The sequence below is a fragment of the Poecile atricapillus genome, chromosome 13 (assembly GCF_030490865.1).
Source record: "Poecile atricapillus isolate bPoeAtr1 chromosome 13, bPoeAtr1.hap1, whole genome shotgun sequence".
Classification (NCBI taxonomy): Eukaryota; Metazoa; Chordata; class Aves; order Passeriformes; family Paridae; genus Poecile; species Poecile atricapillus.
The window spans coordinates 1,682,961-1,704,822 of NC_081261.1; the positions used below are offsets into that span (position 1 = coordinate 1,682,961).

Below are 21,862 nucleotides of genomic sequence, written 5' to 3' on the forward strand. Positions count from 1 at the left end.
AGCCAGCCACGGGGACATCAGGATGGGAACACCGTGTCCCCTCCAGCCCCTCACAGGCAGCTAGGCAGGGATAGCGGCTCTTTTCGGGAAAGCATCCTGGCCACACGCCCTGCTTCTGGGGAGGAGGCCACCCTGCCTTTGAAAGAGATTTTCCTTTTATCTCCTTCCTGCCCTGGGGAAGCAGCTGCCTCGCAGGTGCTTGGCACTGAGAGGATGTGTTTTGGCAGCCCAACGCTTTCCAGGAGCTCCCTCAAGCCCCTCACGCAGCGGCAGCACCCACCGCACACAGCAGCAGGATGCTGGCAGGGTGAGCTGAGGCTGGAGAGGCAGGAGAACCCCATGGGATTCCTCCAGGAATTTGAGCACTGCCTGATCCTGCCTCAGCCTGTGCACAACCCTGGGCTGCTCCCTCCGGCAGCAATTGCTGCCTCTCCACCTCTGCTGGGGCATGAGCAGCTCCTCCTTCCCTGGGGGATCTGGGGTGCAGAGTGGGTGCCAGCATAGTCCAGCCCTTCCAGAGCAGGCTGCAGGGATGCAGGGATGCAGGATACAGGGATGCAAGGATGCAGGGATGCAGGGATGCAGGGGTGCAGGGATGCAAGGATGCAGGGATGCAGGAATGCAGGGATGCAGGGATGTAGGATGCAGGGATGCAGGGATGCAGGGATGCAGGGATGCAGGGATGCAGGGATGTAGGATGCAGGGATGCAGGATGCAGGGATGCAGGGATGTAGGATGCAGGGATGCAGGATGCAGGGATGCAGCCCAGCCCTGTGCTCCCAGCCGGATGCTGCTGCTGCATTCCCTTGCAGCACCCCAAGTGCAGCACCAGGAGGGACCAGCAGCCCCTGCTCAGCAACTGGGTCAGCTAAATATAAACAGAGCAGCCCCAGAACCAGGCACCTTCCTGCCTTGCATCATTGACACCCTAAAAACCACGGCCTGGGGACGGGGGCTGTGGCCTCACCACAGGCTCTGCTTGGTGGCCATTGCTCCAAGGCTGCTCACCCAGGGCAAGCCACCAAGGACAAGGGGACCAGGTGGGACAGATGCCTGCAGGACAAGGGGACCAGGTGGGACAGATGCCTGCAGGACAAGGGGACCAGGTGGGACAGATGCCTGCAGGACAAGGGGACCAGCTGGGAGAGATGCCTGCAGGATGGATGTTCCCAGGAGGCCACGGCTGCAAGCTGTGTGTGCACTCCTCCACACAGAGCAGGCCCTCAGGAGGGAGATTCCCACTTCCATTTATCCAAACCAGCCGGATCAGCTCCCAGGCACCAAGCAGCTCAAACCCCCTCATTAGGGCTGGGCAGATGACTCCCAGCCCAAGGAGTGCAGGCATGCACCCACAGGTCTGGCTCCTAAGGTGATGTCCCACAGCCCCAGTGCTGCACATCCCTGGGTAAGAACATTTTGTAGGACTCTGCAGCAGGATGGGTTAGTCCCAGTATCCCCAGTTTGCTCCATGCCAACTGGGCAGTGCCACCCCCAGTTCAGCCTGCCCTGTAGTTTGTGGGTGCAGTAAATCTGGTGCTGGAGCCCAGGAGAGGCAGGTTTGGGGTGCTTTGGGCTGCTCCCTTCACAGCCCTTTTGGCACCATGTGGGAGAAGAGGGATGGTGCTCATCCTGCACCCCACACACAGCCCTTTGCAGCCTGCAGGTCTCCAGTTGTCTGCAGCTGAACATCACCCAGCCCGGAGGGTTGGTTATTAGGGAAAAACACTTTAATGAGGCAGCTCATTAAAGGCAGGAACAGATTAACCCAGGAACCTGAGGAACTCAGGGACTGCCGAGTTCAAGAATAGGAGAAATAGGCCTTCCCCTGGCAACGGTGGGAGATGCTGCCTCAAAGCAGTGGGATGAGCCCTTGAATCCTCAAAGCCCTTTCAAAGCCCTGCACCCTCCCAGGAGCTGCATGAGCTCTGGAGATGAAAGATGCTGGGAAGGGTGGACCACAGCTTGAAACCTATGAAAACACCCACTGAAATCCAAGCAGAAAATGCTCCGTCCCCAATAGTCAACTTCACGCACTGCCTCCTCCACTGATCAAGCAAAATCCCAGCGAGGACTTCCAGCAGGGATGCTCCAGGGAAAAAGCCTTTGGCAAGACACAACCCTGCTGCACAGGAGCGACGTGGGAGGAGAGGAAAAGGCAAGCAGAGTTCAGAGTTACGGTCACCACAAAAAAAATGAGCCCTGGGAAAAAAAAAAAAAATCCATCTCCATTTCCCACTACAGGGAAAGGTTTCCACAGGCAGAGGAAAGGTAGTGAGTGGTGGCAGCCCAGGAGAGTGGGGCACCTGGGGATGCCGGGGTTACCTCAAAGCCACTCCAGCAGCAGGGTGTCGAGTCAGGCCCGTGCCATGGCTGCTCTGAATGAAGGTGGGAGCAGCTGAAGATAACTTTGTGAGCAGGTACTATTAATAGTGACACTATTGGCCTTTTGCTTTGTGCTTCCTGCGAGGCTCTGCGGGATGAAGGAGTGCTAACGGGCCCTGCCACAGCTCGGGGAAGGGCTCCATGTGCATCCCCGAGGAACGGGGAGCAGCAGCGGTGGCCGAGGCTGCTCACCCGCCACCGGCGCGGCACCGGCCGGGCGCTCCGAGTGAGGATGCTGGCGAGGCTGCTGCCATGCCGGTTTCCATGGTGACTTCAGCACTTGGCGCGAGATGGAGATGACGGGATCAGCCAGCGGAGTCACTGAGCGGAGCTGGCGTCCTCCGTCTGCCGTGGCCGGCGGCACAGCCCTGCCAGAGCGAGCGGCTGGCACGGGGCGCGGACCCGGCAGCCTCGGGGCATCTGGGTCCCCCTCGCCTCGCAGGGTGTGTGTGGCTGCCAGTTGTCCTGGTGATTCAGAGCCTGCACATCCCATCGGCCCCTGCCTGGCACCTCTGGGAAAGCTCTGTCCAGGTCCTGACCCCCAGCCCTGTGCGGGCCACCCAGCACCCACCAGGTCTGTGCCCCAGGCTCTCCCCCCGCACTGCATTTCTATTCCTAGTGGGGCTGTCTCCCCGGCAGCAGGACACACATCCCTTCACATCCCAGTTTGTGGCACTGGGACTTGCTGGCACAGCCTGGCAGGGTGGTACCCAGCTCCTCTCTGCAGCTGAAGGAGACACTGCATGCCAGGGCTGCGCTGGCACCGGGACAGCCCTGATCCTCACTGGCCCTTGGCCCCGCAGAGGCTTTCCCTGGCTTACAGGTAATCTAAGATCAAGTGCTCCAGCCAGCCGTGCCTGGTCAGACACACAGGGACACCGCGGAGCACCGGGGAACCGAACACCTGCAGCATGTGACTCCCCAGCTGGCTCGGCCTCCCCAGCCCCAAAAAGCGCTCCCTGGGGACCCCAACCCTTGCCAAGCTGCCACCTGTGGCCGTGGCATTCCCTGGCTGCTGGCAGGGAGCGCACAGAGCCGGGGTGGCGGGCAGGGAGCCGGGACCCCCGGCACCCCCTCCCGCCGGAGCGCAGGATCCTCGCCGCGCACCCTTTTATTCCAGCAGTGCAATTAGCCTTGCTGACCCCTGAAATCCTCAGCCTCTCTAAGCAGCCATGCATTAAATCCCGGATCCAAGAGTGGAAATAGACTTTGTAAAAGGCTTATGGCCCTATTTATTACATTTTACGCATGACGGAGCCGGACAGCGCGGCAGCGGCGCTGCGGCCGGCACCGGCGCTGCCTCCACGCCGAGGCAGCCGGACACACGGACGGGCAGGGGCTGCAGCAGAGCCTCGGCAGGTGTCTGCTCCCGGGCAGGCCAGCTGAGCGCTCCCGCAGACGCAGGCCGGCAGGGATATCGATCTAGATGAAAGCCAACACCGCTGCCGGGGCCGGGTAACCGTATCTGCCGCACATTTGTATTCCTCGGAGCGGGGCGGGAGGGCTGCAGCCATCTGCCAGGGAGCTGGGGGATCCTGGGCACACTGCGAGCCCTCCGTGTGGATCCCCGCTGTGCCCTCACCCCTTCCACTGCACGGCCTTCTCTGTTTCACCTGCACCCTGCTAGGGCCCAGCAACACAGACCTGAGCAGGGCATCGCCCAAACAGGACCTGCCCGCTCCTGCTGTGCAAAGGGAGCTGAGGGGACATCGCTGCGCAAGGTTGTCCAAGGGCACCGTGTGAAGCCAGCACGCAGGTGTTCACTGACACATCCCTGGGGTCCCACGGCTTGGCCAGGTGGCTCCTGCCCCGGGGGGATGGCAGAGGAGCCAGCACAGCTCTGAGCTGGGCACACTGAGGGGCAGGGATGGGGGATGAGGTGTGCAGGGAGGCAGAGCAGCTGTGTGCAAAGGAAGCAACACCAAAAGCACAGGGGCAGTGCTCCAACAGCCGAGGGACCCTCTGCTTTCCTGCAGAACACACAAGGCAGCTCCTGCGTGTCTCCAAATCCCAAGGAGCCCCTGCAGCAGCACCGGCCTGGGGAGCTGCTCTTGTGCCAGCGCTGCAAAGCAGGCGGGAGCAGAGGGAAACACAAGGGTGGCCTCTCCACACTCTTAAAAACGAGCCAGCTGCAGAGACTCCTGCAGCACGTGTCCCCAAGTCCCTGGGACACCAGCACACACATGCAAACTGCTGCTCCCCACTTCCTTGGAAGAGACACAGTGCACCCCCACCACAGGGCAGTTGGAAGTGTTACGAGACAAAAGCAAAGGTCACCCTGTGCACCTCTGAGCAGCTCGGTTTGTGTCAAAGCCTGGTGCAAGGTGCAAGCCTGGCTGGTGCCAGGGGGTGCAGGAGAGCCCCCCCACACCACATGGTCAGATCCATCTCTCGTGCTCACTCCACAGGCAAAGAGCTCTGCTGTGTGTGAAGAAGCAGAAGAGGGTCCATGGGATGTGCACAGTGCCTGGATTCTGCCAACGCCTGAATCTCGGACCAGCGCACAGGCCCTGCTGCCCAGGAGGGTGGGTGTCCCTGAATGTCCGTGAACATCCCTGGCAAAGGGAAATGGCACCTGTGGGGCGTCCCTGAGCTTGGCATTTCAAAGGCTTGGTCCCACATCTTTCCCTAAAGGTGCTCAAGGGCTTTGCTGCCTCAGGTGCACCTGTGGGCAGAAGGACCCTTGCGCTTCCCTGTCTTTCCACCCAGCACCACGCTGTGGGGGTGATTCCTCTCCAACAGCCCTGACTGATCACCCCAAGGTGCCCTTTGGCAGGGCTGGATGTGGAAGTTTCACCCCATAACTCAGCTCTGCTTCAGTGCTTTGGAGCACAGATCCTCCCTCCAAGGGGAGGCAACGGCACAGTAACAAACAGTGTGTTTGGGCATAGATGGACCCTGGCCTCAAAAGGCTTTTTTTAGGAAAAACCTTCCAATCCACATCTCCACAGGTTTGTGCTTCCCAAGCCGGTCACTGCCATGAGCTCCCTGCTGATCCGGAACACTGCAAGCCCGTCCTGATAATGGCAAGGGGAATAATCCCCCCAGGCCCCAGTGAATGAGGTTTAAACTCCCCCCAACACTCGTGCACAAAGGTCCCATACCCGCCAGGGCACTCGCAGGCTAATCCTCCCCCCGGAGCAGCTGCTATATTTAGGTATCTAAATGAGACAGAGTGGCTCTTTCCAAAAAAGAGTTCGTTTGGGTTACATAAATACAGAGAGAAACTTGAAAGCTGTATTTCCAGGTCCTTGCACTGCCATAAGCGAGCGGCAGAGATGAGGACAGTCTCCCCCTGATAATCTGCCTTTCATGTATTTTTGACTCAGCTGGATGTGCAGGCGGGTTTCCAGCTCCTCTGGGCAGAAAGGCAGCGGGCACTGGTGGACACTGGGGTGGACACTGACAGGAGGCAGCCAGGGCAAGCAGACCCTCGGTTCTTCCCAGGGAAACCACTCTGCATCCCAGAGTCCTGGCAGAGGAATGGAGAAGCCAGCACTGCAGGCAGGTCAGGCAGCACCACTCAAAGCATGGGCAGGAGGAGTTAACAGGAGTAAATAAAGCGAGCAGCTCCAGCCCTTCCCATCCATGCTGTCCCAACACTCTCCGTGACATCGCTCTCCTCTCAGCTACCAACTTCCTTCCTGCTGCATCCACTTCCACATCCCGAAGCCTCTGATCCCATGGAGAATTCCCAAGACAATGTCCTGCACACTGAGCACAGCTCACCCCAAGCTCCTGGGGCTGCTCCCCAGTTCAGCTGCTGGGGTGGGCTGGGGGTGGTCACCAGCAAAGCAGTGTTCCCCCAGAGCTGGGTGACAACGTGTACCGTGAGGGTTTCTGGGGACATGGACCACGTGCTTTCATTTTCAAAATATATATAAATAGACATACTTATTCCTTCTTAAAAGGACACGGCAACAAGGGAAAAAAAAAGCAGCTCAAATACCATCCAACCTTTCAGCCTGAGAAAACCACACAGTTCTCACAGGCTTGAGTTCTGTTACCTGGGAAATGGGTTCTAGCACTCGAAACCCGCATGCGCCAGCCTCCCTGTGGGGCCCACACAGAAACAGAAACTTCCTTTTTAAGAAAAAAAATTGCGATTTTTTTTTTTTTTCCTTTTCATTATCAGCACGGTTTGGTCGTGACTGTGTGCAAGCCTGCTGAAAAGAAGAAATGATGCCGGTGGTTTAAATCTCCAGCTCTGCAGAGCTCTGGGGCTGATGCTGTTCGAGGGAAGGTTTGAAAATCCTCCTGTCATTAAGATGTGGGAAGGTGGCCCTGAGCCACACACACCTGGCAAAGGGCAGAGCCGCAGGTCCCTGAGCCCAGGGCAAAGGGAAGCAGCTCAGCAGCCTCGGTTTGCAGGAAGCCAACAGGAATGCAAAGTTTAATTAGCTGGAAGCCAAGGGCCGTGGAAGTTGCAAACATTTGCAGCGAGGCAGGGAAAGCGCCAAGAAATCAGGACAGAGGACTAAAGCTGGACAAAGTTCAGCCCCGTGGCGCTGGTGCCCGGTGGCTGTGCGTGGCAGGAGCGGGGACTGGCAGCTCGCCTGCATGAACCGAGGTGCAGCCCCTGGCCAGCTCTGTCTGTGAGCCTCAATCCCACACCCAGCCAGGGGAATATCGGATCTCTCCCTGCTCCCAGCCCAGGACTGTGGCCACCAGCGTCACCACACCGTGCTGGCACCGTCCTGGCCTTTGCAGGGGAAAGAGAGCCAGAGCCTGGCCCTGCTTCATCCTTCCAGGAGAGCTGTGAGTGCCGTGTTTGTCACCTCCAGCTCCTCGCTGTCACCCCGGCACCTGCACAGCTGTGACCAGTGCTGGTCCCAGCTCCAAGCCAGCCCTGCCAGCCCTGTGTGCATGCAAGGGGGTCATGGCAGCCTCCTCAGCACCCTGCAGCTACACATGCACTTCCTTCATGAAAAAATAATAACGCGCCTCCCTCCTACCTAGGAGCTCGCCTAAAAAAAAGAAAAAAGGCAAGGAAGGCTGAGCAGAAAAGCTGCTCGGCATCTCCCCTGCACCCCCCGGGCCAGCTGGGGCTGCTCCAGCCACGGGTCACCTCGTGGCAGGACAGCCAGGTCCCCCAGCTGTCACTTGTGAATGCCACATCCCCCCTTGCAGGGCTCGGGAGGGAGGAGAACAAACATGAGGAGAGGCAGCTGGGCTTCCTTCCATCCCCACAGCCCCGCCGGCTGGCCCGGCTCGGGCCCGCAGCCCCGGCTCGGCCTCGCCACAGGATTTCCTTGCTCTTGACGTCCATGAAAATTAGGAAATGAGGGTTCCTCGGGGAATAGGTGGGGAAGGCAGATCTTGGCAGCGGGGACGAAAGGATGACACTTCCCACAGCGCTCCCCCCGTACTCCGGGGACAAACCGGGTCCCGCAGCCTCCCCAGACAAAGCGGGGAGCAGAAGTGACAGCAGCGTGAGCTTCTGCTCCCCGAGAGAAACTCAGCAAACTGAAACAGGAACCGAGGGGCCTGGCCCTGGCTCAGCAGAGGGGCTGCGGCCGCAGGGCGCACAGGAAGAATTCAGAAAATGCATCTCAGTAAAGATACGCTGCTGCCCTGCAACTGGAGTCCCTGCGAGAGCTTGAGGCGCCACCTCAGCACAAAAACATCCATATAAAGCATGTGCTGCTCATCCCAGGGGAGGGGAGAAGTGTCACATCAGCTCTGGATGGTCTCTCCAGCCTCTGTCCCCATCGCCAGGCTCCTCTTGCCAGCTGCTGGGTGGGCAGGGGGCCATGGGGACACGGATGGAAAAAGCTCCTGGCACCCTTCAGCATCACCATGCTCCCCCAAGGAAGCTCCTGGTGCTGGGGTGCCCACCCAGCTCCCAGAGCCTGCTTTGCCCTGGGACAGTGGGATGTGAGATAAGGGAAGTATTTTCCCTAAGCCCCACATGGCTGCCCAGAGCCGGCAGAGATCAAAGGTTACTCTGGCTACTGGATGGGGCCCTGTCCCCAGGGCTGTCACAGCCTCTCCACATCCCCCACAGCAGATACCACACTTCCCACGTGAAGAACCCCTCCTCCGGGGGCTCTCCAGATCTTCCAGGGCCAAAGGAGATTTCCAGCTTTTACTTTTCCCTGTGTTAATTGAGAAGTGAACTGGTTTAATGCAGCAGCTCGGCTTAGGCTGTTGCCTCCACGTGGGGAAGTGCAGCGAGACGGGGCTGGATAAGGACAGGGCTGACAAGACCCTGAGCGCAGCCAGATCTGTGCAAAGTCCTTCGGCGTTTCTTGGACGTTCCCGTTATTGAAAGGAAAAAAAAACAACAAAAAAAAACCAATAAAAAACCCCCACAACCGCCATAAATAGATAAATAATAATCTGTGAGCCAGAGTTCAGGAAAAGTGCTGAAAAGTGCTGAAAAGCAGAAGGGCTGAGCGATAAGGGAAGGGAAACACATTGGCTGGGCCATCACCCAGTGCCTACGGTGCCGGTGCCCCTGGAAGTAGGTCACTACCTCACCTGACCACCCGCCCCATTAACTTCAACCTTTAGTCCCTGGCTGCTTACTACAAGCACTAGAACATCCTTGTCCAGGCACTGGTGAGAAGGTGGCTCTGCAGGCAGCAGAGGGTGGTGGCACTCAAGGCTGTTGCCCACTCCTGAGGTGTGGGAAGGGGCTGTGCCGGGAGCTGGAGCCCCACAGGCCTGGAGCGTGGCGGTCACCGCGGCACGGCCGCGCTGGCGGCGGCTCCGGCGCCCACAGAGTTCCCCCCCTGCTAAATCACTTCAGGCTGCCAAGCAGTCACGAGAAATATAAGCCCGCGCCGGGTTGCCATGGAGCAGGGCTCAGCTGCGGGAGCCTGAAGCCGAATCCTCCGGCAAACGTGTCTGCGGCCGAGGCCCTGCCAGCCCCTCACGGCCCCGGCTCCGCGGCGGCGGCCAGAGAGTGCCACACGCCTGGGGACAGCATTTCCCCGGCAGAGCCAGTGCTGCAGAGCCCCACGGGGACGGTGCCCCTCGCTCTGGTGACACCATCTCCACAGGGCTATGGTCGTGCAGGAGTGGTGGCTTTGGTGGTGGCGTTTGGCAGCAACAGCACGGACTGGCCCTGCACAATGGCCAGCCCCAAGCCTCCTGGCACGTGCTGGCCAGGGGGAATCGTGTCCTTCGTGGGATCATAGAATTGTTTGGGTTGGAAGAGACTTTAAAGCTCATCTATTCCACCCCCTGCCATAGGCAGGGACACTTTCCAGGTTGCCTCAGGTCCCGTCCGGCCTGGCCTTGGCCACTTCCAGGGATCCAGGGGCAGCCACAGCCTCTCTGGGCACCTGTGCCAGGGCCTCTCCACCCTCAGAGAGAAGAATTTTTTCCTAGTATCTACTCTAACCCTACTCTTCAGTTTGAATCCATTCTCCCTGTCCTGTCACGATGGCACTGCAGCTCCCATATTCTGTTGCAGCCCCCAGCCCCATCAAAAGGGATTTCAGAGCCTGGTGGGCTCCTGCCCTTGGCACCACATCAAACCATCTGCCAGGAGCCAGCCTGTGGCACCCCTGTCCCCAGCCCTGCACATGGGACATGGGACCCATTCCCCAAAAACAGGAGTTTGGGCTTGGAAGGGGCATTCCCAGAGCATTTTTAATTAGACAACCAACCGTGCCAAAGAGCTCGTGTAAGTGGAGTTCCTCCCTACAAAAAGGCTTTTGACATTGGAAAGGTTAATGTGAGAGAGATCCCTCTCCCTCACAAAGCTCCCTTTGCTGGAGGCCCTCGCTGAGCCCTTAATTATTCACCTGTTGGAGAGGTGCCTTTCCATTACGGCATGAGAGCAGGGCAGGGATGTGCAGCAGGCAGGTGGGGGAAAACCCCCGGCGTGGGGCACCCCTGGGGCACTGCCAGGGTGGGGAACACGGCTCAGAATCCCGGGGGAAAGGCAGGCAGGTGTGTGGGGAGGCTCTGAGGGACAGGTTCCCTGCTTTCCCTCCAGCTGCTGCCGGCTGCTTTCCCTCTCATGGCTCAGCTCAGACTCCGCTGTGCTCACCTGCCTCTGCAGCCTCTGCTGTGGTGGGGACAGCCACCAGCACGGTGACAGCCTCCAGGACACAGCCACCCTGCTTCCCAGGAAACTTCAGCCTTCTCCAGCCCTGGCACTGCAGCAGCCCTTCGACCCACACTGCAGCAATGCAGCTGAGGATGCATTTTGCACAGACCCTTGGGCTATCTGTTGTCCAAACCCACTCCAAATCTTCGAGAGAAAAGCCACAGAAAAAGCAGGATATCGGTCAGCTCAGTGAGGACTATCAGAAATTAGGGATGCACCCCCACTTCATCACTAGAAATGCCAACCCAGCACTGGCTCGCTGTGCCTCCTGCACTCATCGATGGATTAAGCTGTTAGCAGGAGGCTGGGAAGTTAAAGAGGGAATATTGTATTTCAGTTCATGTGATCTTTAAACATCCCTCCGAGAAAGCAGCCTGGTTTTTTCTTTTTATTTTCCCCCCCACCACTGCACTTTTTTGAGATTTTTAAACAAATGGAAGCAGTAAGAAGCACGGTGCTCCAGCCTCTCGCAGGGATGCTGAGAGCTGCTCCATGGTGCTCTCGGCAGAGCTGCCTGGCTGGCACTTCCCAGTGCCTGGTGCCAGCAGATGAACCAGCTACAACCAGCTTCATACCTCTGAGCAGCAGAGTTGCACAAAATGGATTAAGCAGGCCCAGAAATGACACATTTTGAGGCGCAGCAGAACAAAATCACTTTTTTTTTTTGTTGCGGAAAAAAAAAAAAAGGGAAAAAAAAAGAAAAAAGAGAAAAGGAGTTGGCAGGAGAAAGGCAGATATCAAGTGAAAAACCCTGATTTTCTTTCTGTAGCAATGCAGGTACCACGTGAATCATCGCTGTCCTCAATATGTAAATAGAGGTTAGCAGGCACCCTCAGCACAAACCCTGATGAATAAGGGACTGATGCAGATACCCCTGTCAAACCTTCCCCGTGCATCTCCTCGAGAGCCTTGCTCAGGATCCCTCCCCTGGAGAGAAAGCACCTGCACCAACTGCACCTTTCTCAAAACCTACTGCAAAAGCAAGGACTGGGTAGGAGCATGGGCCAGAGAGCAGGAGAGTCCCAGTTCCTCAAAATTTCCACGAAGGAAACGGCTGCTACTCATCACCTCGTGGCCTCCTGCCATGGCAGCCTCTCAGGGCAGGCTGCTCTCGTGCTGGAGCACTGGGGTCTTTGGGGAAGCAGTTTTGGGGCTGCACCGAGGAGTCAGTAACCCAGTTGTAAGCAGAGGCTCGTACAGTAGTAATGGGGAGAGACGTCAGTGGCAGCCCGGCCCGCCTCCCGCTCCCAGTTAGAAGGCAGCATGTGACAGAGCCAGGGCTGGAGCCTTCCCCCAGTTTCATCAGAGGTTAAGGTACAAGCACAACACATGCTTACAACTTCAGGCTGTTCTTAAGCAAATGCATGCAAATCAGAGCTGAGGGGGGGCTGTTTTTTCTTCTTTTTTCTTTCTCTTTTCTTCCCAGCACAGCCCCGAGCCCCTCAGCGTGCGCGGGGACAGAAGAGGAAATGGAATTATCGAAAGCAGGCGCCGGACGGGAGAGCACAGAGGGGCTGCACGGGAGCTGCAGCGAGCTGCAACGCTGCCCTCGCTGCTCCTCTCCTCCTGCACCTGCAGACTTCGGACCAGCGCTACCTGTGCTGCTCCTCCTGCAGAGAGCACGCCGGGGACAGGGAGAGAAAACAGGGCCAAGCACGTTTCATAAACATAGTCTCATTTCAGCACAGGCCATTTCACAGTTCCAAATTTTCCAGGGAATGTTCACAACATGGTGGGCTTGCACCAGAGAAGGATGACAATTAGTAGGATTTTTTTCCCCCCCCCCGCTCCCTTAGCAGTCCCTTTTTTGGAATAAGAGTCTTAGACTGGCACATCAGATGCTGACCAAAAAGCCAAGAAAAAGAGAAACAGGGCTCCAGGCACGTGCTGCAACCATAAAGGCTTTTTATGTCATGGTTAAGGCGTGGAGAACAGGAGGGTTATTACAGAGAAGTGGAGCCAGGAACTTTCACCTGCTCAGGGAGCTGGTGGGGCTGGTGGGAGCTGCAGCCTTCCTGCCGTACATCCAGGGGATGGCATCCCACACAAGCAGCCCACTCCGAGGGACAGCGTCCCACACAAGCAGCCTCCTCTCCTCCAAGCCGATGGTTCTCCCGGCAGTAATAAAATGGAAAAACCCCACAAACTGCTTACAAAATCTCGGCCCACTTCTCACCTTTCCTGACCCTTCTGCTGTAATCAACCTGTCAGCAGCTGTTGGTTAAGAAGCCGGGCTGCCTCCCCCCCTGCTCTGCCCCCAGAAGCCGCCCGGTCCCGTGCCAAGCCGGAGCGCTCTGGCGCTGGTGCAGGCGAGCAGAGGTGCCGGGACTACATCAATCTGGCTGGTGGCAAGCCCTGCCTGGTTCTGTCTGGCACACGCACCGCGGGCAAATCTGATTTAGCACGTCTCGAGCCCTTGTTTGTTTTGAACCCAAACGGCGGCGGGATGAAGCCCTGGTCCTGCTCCCCACAAACACACACACACGCTCCTGCTGTTTGCAACCGCGGGGCTGAAGCGGCGAGAGAGCAAGGCTTGGGATGAATGTGCTCCCTTCACAATCAGAGCTATTTTGTAATCCGTGGTTATGAAAGTGAAGGGTCGGGGGGATGATACATAACTACAGAAAACTCTTCCCACTTGCAGCAGCCTCATCAAGCCGACTGCGAAATGCGCGGCTGCGCTCGGGCTCAGCCCCGGCTCCGGCTCCTGCCCGGTTTATTGTATAGCGCCTCTCTTGCAGCCCCCAAAATGGAAAAGCATGCGAGCCCTATAGCCAGCACGGCTCGCTCTCGTGATCCCGCCGGAGCTGCCAAGGAGCCTTAATCTGATTTTAATACCCAGCTCCGTCCAAAACACAGCCCATCCACATTTTGGAGCAGGCGACTCGCAGCAACGAGACCCCTGTCGCTGTCGCACACCCCCCCCCCCCCCCCTCCTTTCCCAAACCTCCATCCCCCAAGATCCCAGCCCGTATGCGTGGAATTGACGCTCGGCATGACTCATCCCACAGCCCGGCTCTGTCAGCCCCCACCGCACAGCCCCCTGCGGAGCCCCCCCCACCGCCCGCACCGCGCCGCCCCCTCCCCACCTTTGGGGGAGCCCTAACAACCGGGGGGGGGGGGGGGTGGTTCTGTACCGAAACCCATCGACCCATCAACTTATCCCCTCTCCCCCCCAGATCCGCGGCCGCTGGGGGAGCGGGGGGGCGCGGGAGTCCACGTGCGAGTGGTGCTGAAAGCGCCGGCGGGGCTGCGGGGCTGCGGCCGCCCGGGAGCCCCGGGAGGGGCGCGCACGGCCCCGCGGCTCCGCAGGGAACCGGAGCGCCGCAGACCCCCGGGGCACCCTGCGGACGAGCCCCGCGGCCCCGCTCCGCCAGCACCGGCTCTTCCCCGCGGTGCCCCGGCAAGCAGCGGGGGGGTCTGGCCGTTCCCCCCCGCCTCCAGCCGCAGCAGGGACCCGCACAGCAGAACCCCCCAGCAGCCCTCCCTACCTGGCTGTCAGCTAGGTAGCTGAAGACGAAGGAGGAGAGATCCTCGTCGAGCAGAGAGCTGCAATCCGGCCCCGGCTCCGCCATCTTCCACCTCCGGCTGGGGCTGAGCACCGAGCATGCAGCAGGCGCGGCGGCGGGAGCCGGGCGGCCGTCGGGGCGGGGAGCGCGGAGCGCCGGGGCGGAGCCGCCCGCAGCCCCCGCCTGCAGCCCCCGCCCGCGGCTGCGGGAGCCGGCCTCGGCGGGGATCGCTGCCAGGGAGCCCCCCGGGGGTTTTGCAGACACTCGCGGGACACCGCTTTGTGCGTCCCTTGGAGGTGGCACCGCGTCAAAGCGGCCCCCGAGTCACTCCGAGTTCAGGTGTGGAAGCGCTGCGTGCAGCGTCTCAGAGCGGGGGACACGTCCAGGCTCTCTCTGGGGGGCTTTAAAGTGCCCCCCGCAGTTCCTGAAGGAGCGGCGTTCCCAGGGACGCACACACAGGGGAACCCACTTTGAGCAATGCCGCTGCGCACGCCTTAAAATTGCCAGCGTTTAAAAGTGAGAGCACCCAACAGCACCAGGCACCTCTCAGCAGTCCCCAGATCACCCCCTGTGGAGATACATAAACCCTGAGAGCCGTGGTTGGGCCAGGGGACACTTCCAGGCTCGGTGGGTCTGCACTGAAGTGGGACCAGTGGACTGCAGTAAAAAAGAGCAAAAGATCTTCTGATTTTCCTTGTTTTTATTTCAGCTGCCGCTGTGAGCATCTTGATGTCATGCACGTCATCTTTCTGTCTGGGGTTTTGAGGCGTATCCTAAAAGCCCTTTCAGAAATTATTAATGATGGGACCAAAAATCTCATGAATGTTCTATTTACTTACCCGTAGCAATTACATGGGAAAGAGCAGGGCTTGGCACTGCAGCCTGAATTAGCTGATACACAACCAACCAAAGTGGCCAACACCTGCAGCCTAATGGCTCCAGATCTCTGCATCCCCTCAGACTGCCTCAACAGACCTGCAGGGTCACTGTAAAAAGCTGATGGAGCAAAGTGATGTGGAGCTATCAGGGTGGGCAGCTCTGTGCCAGGCTCTGAGGGGTGAACAGAGAGTGCTTCTTCTTCTGACAGGAAAGGCCCACTGCCCATCCGTGCTCTCTTTGCTGTTGTTTCAAAGGCAGAGCTATTTCCAGCTGCTCTTTTAATTCTCTCTGGCCTCTCTTTGGTTCAGGACATGCTGTGAACACCATGCAATGTAGCAACACTGGGTTTTCCCTCATGATCCCCAGCCTTGCACCAAAGGGAGATGTCAGGGACGGCGCCTGTTGTGTCACACTGATGAGAGCTGGAGGCCAGGGCGGCCTTGGGATGGGCAAAGCAACTCTTCCTCATTGCTGTGCGCTCCAGTACTCATTACTGTTGTCAAGTGCCAAAACATTTACCCAAGGTGCTTTTCCGGCCACCCTGCCAGCAGTGAAACTTCTCTTCCCATGGGTGGGAGGCCTGGGCCCGGGAATGCCCTGCCAGGATTCCCAGCTGTAGCTCACAGCTGGCACAGCACAGTCAGCAGGGCCAAGGAAGGAAATTGCCTTGCTCTGGGGCATGTGCAATTCCTTGAAGACTCAAATTCCCAGCTGAGCGGTGATCTGGCGCACATTCCCTTCTTTGCAGAAGATACAAGTGATGAAGGCTACGCCGTGATGTAGATGAGCTGGGAACAGAAGGGATGTTTGCCCCATCCCAGCAAAAAGCAGGGCTGGAAGGCCTCACCACTACAAGAGTAGTCCTTTGGGAGGAATTTGTTGCACAAAAGGCGAGGTTCGCACTTGAGCATCTCGTGATTTCCTTTGCACCAGCTGCACTCAAGTAGGAAGTAACATTCGTGGGAATTACTTGAGAATCGTCATTGGAAAATCAAGTTGTGCATAGCTGGGCTTTTCAGAAATACCTTTTCTTTTCTGATCCATGTGCAAGCACATTTCCTCCTCCCTTTCCTCCTCACGCTCCCCGAGGAGATGAGCCCTTCCCAGCCTCCAGTGGTCACAGCCTGCAGGACACCCACCCTGACAGCAGCCACCCCAGGTGTGGAGGAGCATGAGGAAAACAGAGCCCAGGCTGCACTGCCCCATTTCTCCTCTGAACAGACAGGTTAGGGCATCTTCCAACCCTGCAGGCAAAACTGGATGTGACATTGGGGTCAGGCTGCCCATTGGGAGGGGAACAGAGGACACAATGGGGGCATCTTGGCCAAATGGATTTTTTGCTGCTTCTGGGTTTCAGTGGGATCCTGCAGGATGAAGTACAGTTGCTCACGTGGCTGCAAGTTGATGTTAACCTGCCCAGCTTCAGCTCCTGACTGCTCTGGACTTTTGCACAGTCCAAGCATTTTTCTGTTCCTTTTGGTTCTTTTCACCTGTGAAATGGAGATCACACCACTTCCCTGTGCCCAGTGATTTCTGGAGGAATTGGTTGAATAACACTCATAAAAAGGGCTTCGGAAGCACCAGGAGAGAGGCGAAGGAGGACAAGATGTTTTAAGTGGTGTTGTCTCCACCTTCTCAGAAGTCTGTCATGTGGCAGCCTCAGAAACACCTGCGGTGGGTAAAGGTGATGTCTGGAATGCCGTGGTGTGAGTGGGACATGGCATTGCCCGTGTCACACACCCTGCCCTGAGCACAGCTCTGCAGCTTTGCTCCTCAACCAGACCCTGAGCTCAGAGCAGGGCAGAGCTCCAGCTTCTGCTGCTCTCTGTATTTATGGACTCAAAGAGGTGCCAGCTGTTCCCGAGCAGAGTTAAGCCCCCTGTGCCCACCCCAGCCTGGCAGCCCTGGCTGAGCCACACCGCTCTGTGGCTCACAGAGCAGCTCGAGGGGCTGGGGATAGCATTACCGAGGTAAAATATAACAGGAAAAGCTTGCAAATGTCCTTTCCAAACAACAGCGAGTGAGTAATGTCATTGGGCCAGCGGTCAGGAGGGGACAGGGTTTGAAGGTACCCTGAGCCTGCCAAAGGCCAGGCGTGGGACAGGGGCAGGAGCCAATGAGCTCCGGCTGGGCAGGAGCCACCCCGGCCCGGCGACCGCCCGCCCTCGCTCTCACGTTGCAGCTGCCTCTGTTTGTGGATGGCAAAATGTTGTAAGGAGCGGGCAGTGAGAGGCAGCGGCAAATGGGGCTCCTCCGAGTTACAACATCCGCGGCCGGTCCCCGCAGCCCCCGCCTGCTGCCGCTCTCTGCTCGGCACCAAGCGGGGCATTGGCGCTGTGGCCGCTCCCGCTGGGCACCGGGGAAAGGCTCTGAGCGCTGGCAGGAGCTTTGTGAGCCGCTGGCTGGGGGCAGCTGAAGGGGAAGGTGTCCCCAGGCTGCCCCAGAGCCCTCCCCTGGAGCTCTCTCCATTCATGCAGGCTGCCCGCTGGGGCCCTGCTCCCCGCAGGGCACAGCGGTTGGCAGTGCCATGCCCTGGGTTTCGCTGAGTTTCTCTGCCTGGCTCCTTTCCACGAGCTCTGCTTTCCCTTCCCCGCAGCCCTGCTCAGCTCAGCCTTATCCTTCACCTGGAGTCACGAGCACAGGGACAGAGTGTTGCTTTCCCTGCACGCTTGCTGTGCCTCATTAGCTGTGCGCACCTGGGAGATGCTGTCTCCTCCTCCTCACTTGCTGTCAGGGGGGCTCTGCTATGCTTCAGCAAGGAGTGAAAGTCTCATGTCCTCTGGGGCTGACTGGCCCCTGGGGCTGGAGAGGACCTAGGAAACAAAAGTGAATTCTGATGGCAAGTGGGTGCTGGGTGGGCTCCTGGCTCTGAGATGCAGCTTGTCCAGGGAGCAGGGCTGAGCCTCTGGTAGCTCAGACGTTGCCATTTCTGCTCCAGATCCCCTCAGCATCACTGCAGGGTGATGTCCCACTGTGCCACAAAGCCTTCGTGCATGTGGCCACCGTGGACACTCTGCCTGTGCTGTGGCAGAGCCCCCAGGGCCCTCTCTGGAGTGCACCTGGCAGAGGGTCCCTCCCACCCTGTGCCACCTGCCAGGCTCTCTGCAGCTCCGTCAGAGCAGCCTGTGGCCAGCACTGAGGCTTGGAGGGATGCACCCATGCAGGGGGATGTTGGACAGGGCTCCAGCCTGCCCCATCCTGCAGCCTGCTCCTCTCCCAAACTGCAGCCTGGAGCGTGCTGTGGAGGCAAATCCACACGGTTCTTGCAGAGAAAACCTCTGAGGAGACAAATGTGATGGCAAAGGAGCAAGAAGGGGGTTTTGTGGATGCACTGTTGAAACAGATGGGAATTTCCCGGAGCAAGAGGCAGAGCCCAGGCAGCGGAGGGTAGGGAAGGCTCCTGCACGATGGCTCACGCTGCCCACCAGCTGTGTGGGCTGAGCAGGGGACCAGGATGCCCATTGACTCCTTATGGCACTTTCAGTGACTCATTTGTCCATGGAAGCAGCACACCCACAGCAGCTGAAGCAGCCCGTCCTCCTCCCAGGCTGCTCTGGCACAGCAGGGCCAGCCGGCCCCTTCTGCCTGGGGATGAGAGGCTGGCAGCAGCCCAGGGCACTCTGCTCATCCTGTACCTCACTTCATCTGGGGGAAGGAATGCGCTGTCAGAGACCTTGCACTGCTCTTTCTGCGCTGCCTGACGTCCCAGCCTGCAGCCTGAGCCTGGCCCTTGCTGTTCCAGGTGTCCCCTGGAGCAGCCTGGCACAGGGCACCAGCCAGCCATGGGACCTGCGGGAGCTGCACCATCCTCTTCGTGTCCCTCATGTCCCTCTCACTCTGCCTGAGCTCGGCTTTCCCACAGCTCTGGCAGCTCTCACACTGTGCTGGCAGTGTCTGTCACAGCCCATCCATGTCACCCCACTGGCCTCTCCCTGTCCCCCCTGCCTCACCCCTGCCTGTGCAGCTGCCTCCGGTCCTGGTGGTGCTGCCTGGGCTCCCTTCACTGCCCTTCCCTGTCTGGCAGGACAGCACCAGGAGCTGGGATATCTCCTGTGTCCCCACCATCCTGCTGCCAGCTGCTCCCAGGAGGAGTGAGGGGCATTGGGGCGGCTGGCTGAGACCCAGACTGGCCTCATCCTCCTCTGCTTATGGCTCCAAGCAGGGCAACTTCTCCTGCCTCTCCCTGGAGGTTACTCAGAGTCTGGGTGCATCTCTTCCTTTCTCTGTTTTAACTGCCTCATCCCTGAGACGTGCCATGATCACCAGAGCAGGTCCTGATCCTCCTGCACCAGCAGAGCTGGCCAAGGCAGCGAGCAGTGGAGGGAGACGCTTTGGATCTGCAGCACTGCTGAGCAAGGACTTGCTGTTCCCCAAGCAGCTGTTGCTGGCAGGGATGTCCATGGGCATCTCCTGGCTCGTGACTCCCAGCCTGCCAGGCTGGCTCTGTCTGTCCCTGGGCCTCCATCTCGCAGCACCCCCTCCTCCTTTGTCACCAGCTCTCCTCTGAGCATCCCCCACAGTGAGTGACCACCACTGTCCCCAGCTCCTGCAGCCCTGGCTGGGCACGAGTGGTGGGAAGGGGCTCCTGCCCCCCACCCTGATCACAGACACTGCAGTTAGAGCAGAAACCCCTCTGCAGCTGCTCCCCCCCGGCCAGGCTGGCCAGCAAAGCCACCCCCGGCACTTTGGGGAGTTGGGGGCTCAGTGGGGCTGGATGGGGAGGGGTGGGCAGCAGGCACTGGTGCATCTCCCAGCCCTGTGCAGCAACTGCTGCTCCTCAATGCCTCAGCACTGAGCAGGAGACACTTCAGCTCCAGCCAGGGTTATAAATAAAACCACGTTCTTTTGTCCCGCCAAATAGGTTCTCATTGATTTTACCTATTCCTCCTCCTCCCCCCGAATCCCTTTGGAATGTGAAGTCAGCTGTGGAGGAGCTTGGGGAGCCGCCAGCCCGGCTGGGAAAATGCCACCCCCTCCAGCCCCTCTTCCTGGGAATAGCTGCTCTCCCCTGGTTCTCACTCTCTGAGCAGGCAGCACCGCTGGAGCAGAGGAAACGAAGCTCCCTGGTGGAAGTTTGCCGGCTAATTATTTATTAATGTCCTGACAGTGCAATCGCCGGCAGCCAGGCAGCCCCTGAGCCCCAGGAGAAGGATGAGGAGGAGGATGGAGAGCTCTGGCTTTCTCGCTGAGGAGCTCGGGGTGAGCTGATGCCACTTTTGGTGTCCAGCTGCTTCGGTTACCCACGGCTGAGATAAAGGGGGCCCATCCCAGAGACCCTGGCAAGGGCTGAGGGCTGGTGCCAGGCTGGCCCCCGGTCCCTTGTGGGTGATGGCAGCTGTGGGGTTCAGTTCTCCCCCCCCAGAATCGGCAGTGTTTGGATGCCGACTTGCCGCAAGCAGCTCTTCTGCACACAGGAGCTCCCCGTGCAGGGATAGCAACAGAAATAATGCAGCAAATCACAGCTCGCACTGCCTCCCTGGCACTTGAAAGCATCTCGAGAGCTTAAAAAGCTGCAAGATGCTCTCATTCCCATCCTCTCGCTGCTCCTGTGTTTCGGGCCCCCCTTCCAGAGGACGGGGGGAGCATCAATTTCCCCGGCAACGGGGCCCGGGCTGGGCTGTGCGGGCGCTGCCCGCACGGTGCGGGAGGCAGGGCAGCCTCGTGCTGCCCGAGCGGGGCTCCGGCTGACTCATCGCCATGCAGTATGCAATTACCACGGCAAGAGCAGGCCCCTGCTGTTCCGCACAGGTATCTGTGTCAGCCAGGGCTATTTCCAGCTCTCCCCGCACTCCCGGCTCCGGAGAGAGGTAAGGAACGCAGCCGCCTCGCTCCTCCGCCTGCCGCAGGGATGGGCACGAGGTTCCCGGGAGCGGAGAGCCAGGGGGGCTGGAGATGGCATCCCAAGAGCCCGAATTGCACAAGCAGGGGAGGAGGGAGTGCTGTGCCGCTCATTGCCCACGCGTTCCGTGGTGCTGAGGGCTGGGAGCGACCCGAGGCTCGGAGCGCTGGGACCAGGCAGGCGGGATTTAGGGATGTTATTATCAGCTGCTGGTGGCGCTGGGAAAAGGAGCAGCAGGGATGGGATAAAGCAGAGTTTAAGGAATGCTCTGGCCTGGAAAGGCAGCGGAGGGACCGGGATAACGGGAGTGCAGCAGTGAGAGGCAGCGCCTTTCCCTGGTGGAGCAGATAAGCCGGAGCTCCGCGGGTCAGCGGCTCTGCCTGCCCATCTCTACATCCCTTGCCATTCCCCAGCAAGTGTTGAGACACACCACACTCTGAGAGTGGGATTTTTACATTCCCAAAATGTTTGCCTAAGATTTTGCTCGCTGCTTTTCCCGTTGGTTGCCCTGAGCTGGGAGCGGGGAAAGCTGAGGTGCTGGGCAGGCCTTGGACAAGCTCTGAGCAGGGATTCAGCCCCCCAGCCACAAACCTCGATCATGCAGGGGTTTTACAGCTGGGCAGGAGCTGCAGCCCAGTCCCCGTGGCCATGAGCAGAGGCAGCTGTGCCACCACACCAGTGCTCAGACTGGGAAGGACTGGTGTCTCTTCCTGGGGAGCCTGGCTGGGATGAGTCTGCCCAGAGGGAGCAAGCCCAGCCTTGCACAGGCTTTGGGGGTTTTCCCGTGGTGCTGGAGGTTTGCTCATCTTCATCTGGAGGCTGCAATGTGGGAGAAGCCTCCACATGTGATGCAGATGTGCCTGGCTTGGGCCTGCCCAGGATGGTGACAGGATGGATGTGGGACATCCTTGGAGCCCCAGGATGGTGACAGGATGGATGTGGGACATCCCTGGTGCCACAGGACAGCGACACAATGGATGTGGGACATCCCCAGAGCCCCAGGATGGTGACAGGATGGATGTGGGACATCCCTGGAGCCCCAGGATGGTGAGAGGATGGATGTGGGACATCCCTGGAGCCCCAGGATGGTGACAGGATGGATGTGGGACATCCCTGGAGCCCCAGGACAGCGACACAATGGATGTGGGACATCCCCGGAGCCCCAGGATGGTGACAGGATGGATGTGG

At 59.1% G+C, this 21,862-nt stretch overlaps 1 protein-coding gene across 1 annotated transcript in view; it reads right to left on the bottom strand.

Moving 5' to 3' along the window:
• The window catches only part of PPARGC1B (PPARG coactivator 1 beta), a 48,065-nt gene extending 33,966 nt beyond the window's left edge, over positions 1-14,099 (bottom strand). The window contains exon 1 of the mRNA XM_058848765.1: positions 13,939-14,099. Within this exon, the coding sequence (XP_058704748.1) occupies positions 13,939-14,022 (84 nt within the window). The 5' untranslated portion in view covers positions 14,023-14,099. The remainder of the gene's footprint in view (positions 1-13,938) is intronic.
• Between the last annotated feature and the right edge of the window lie 7,763 nt (positions 14,100-21,862).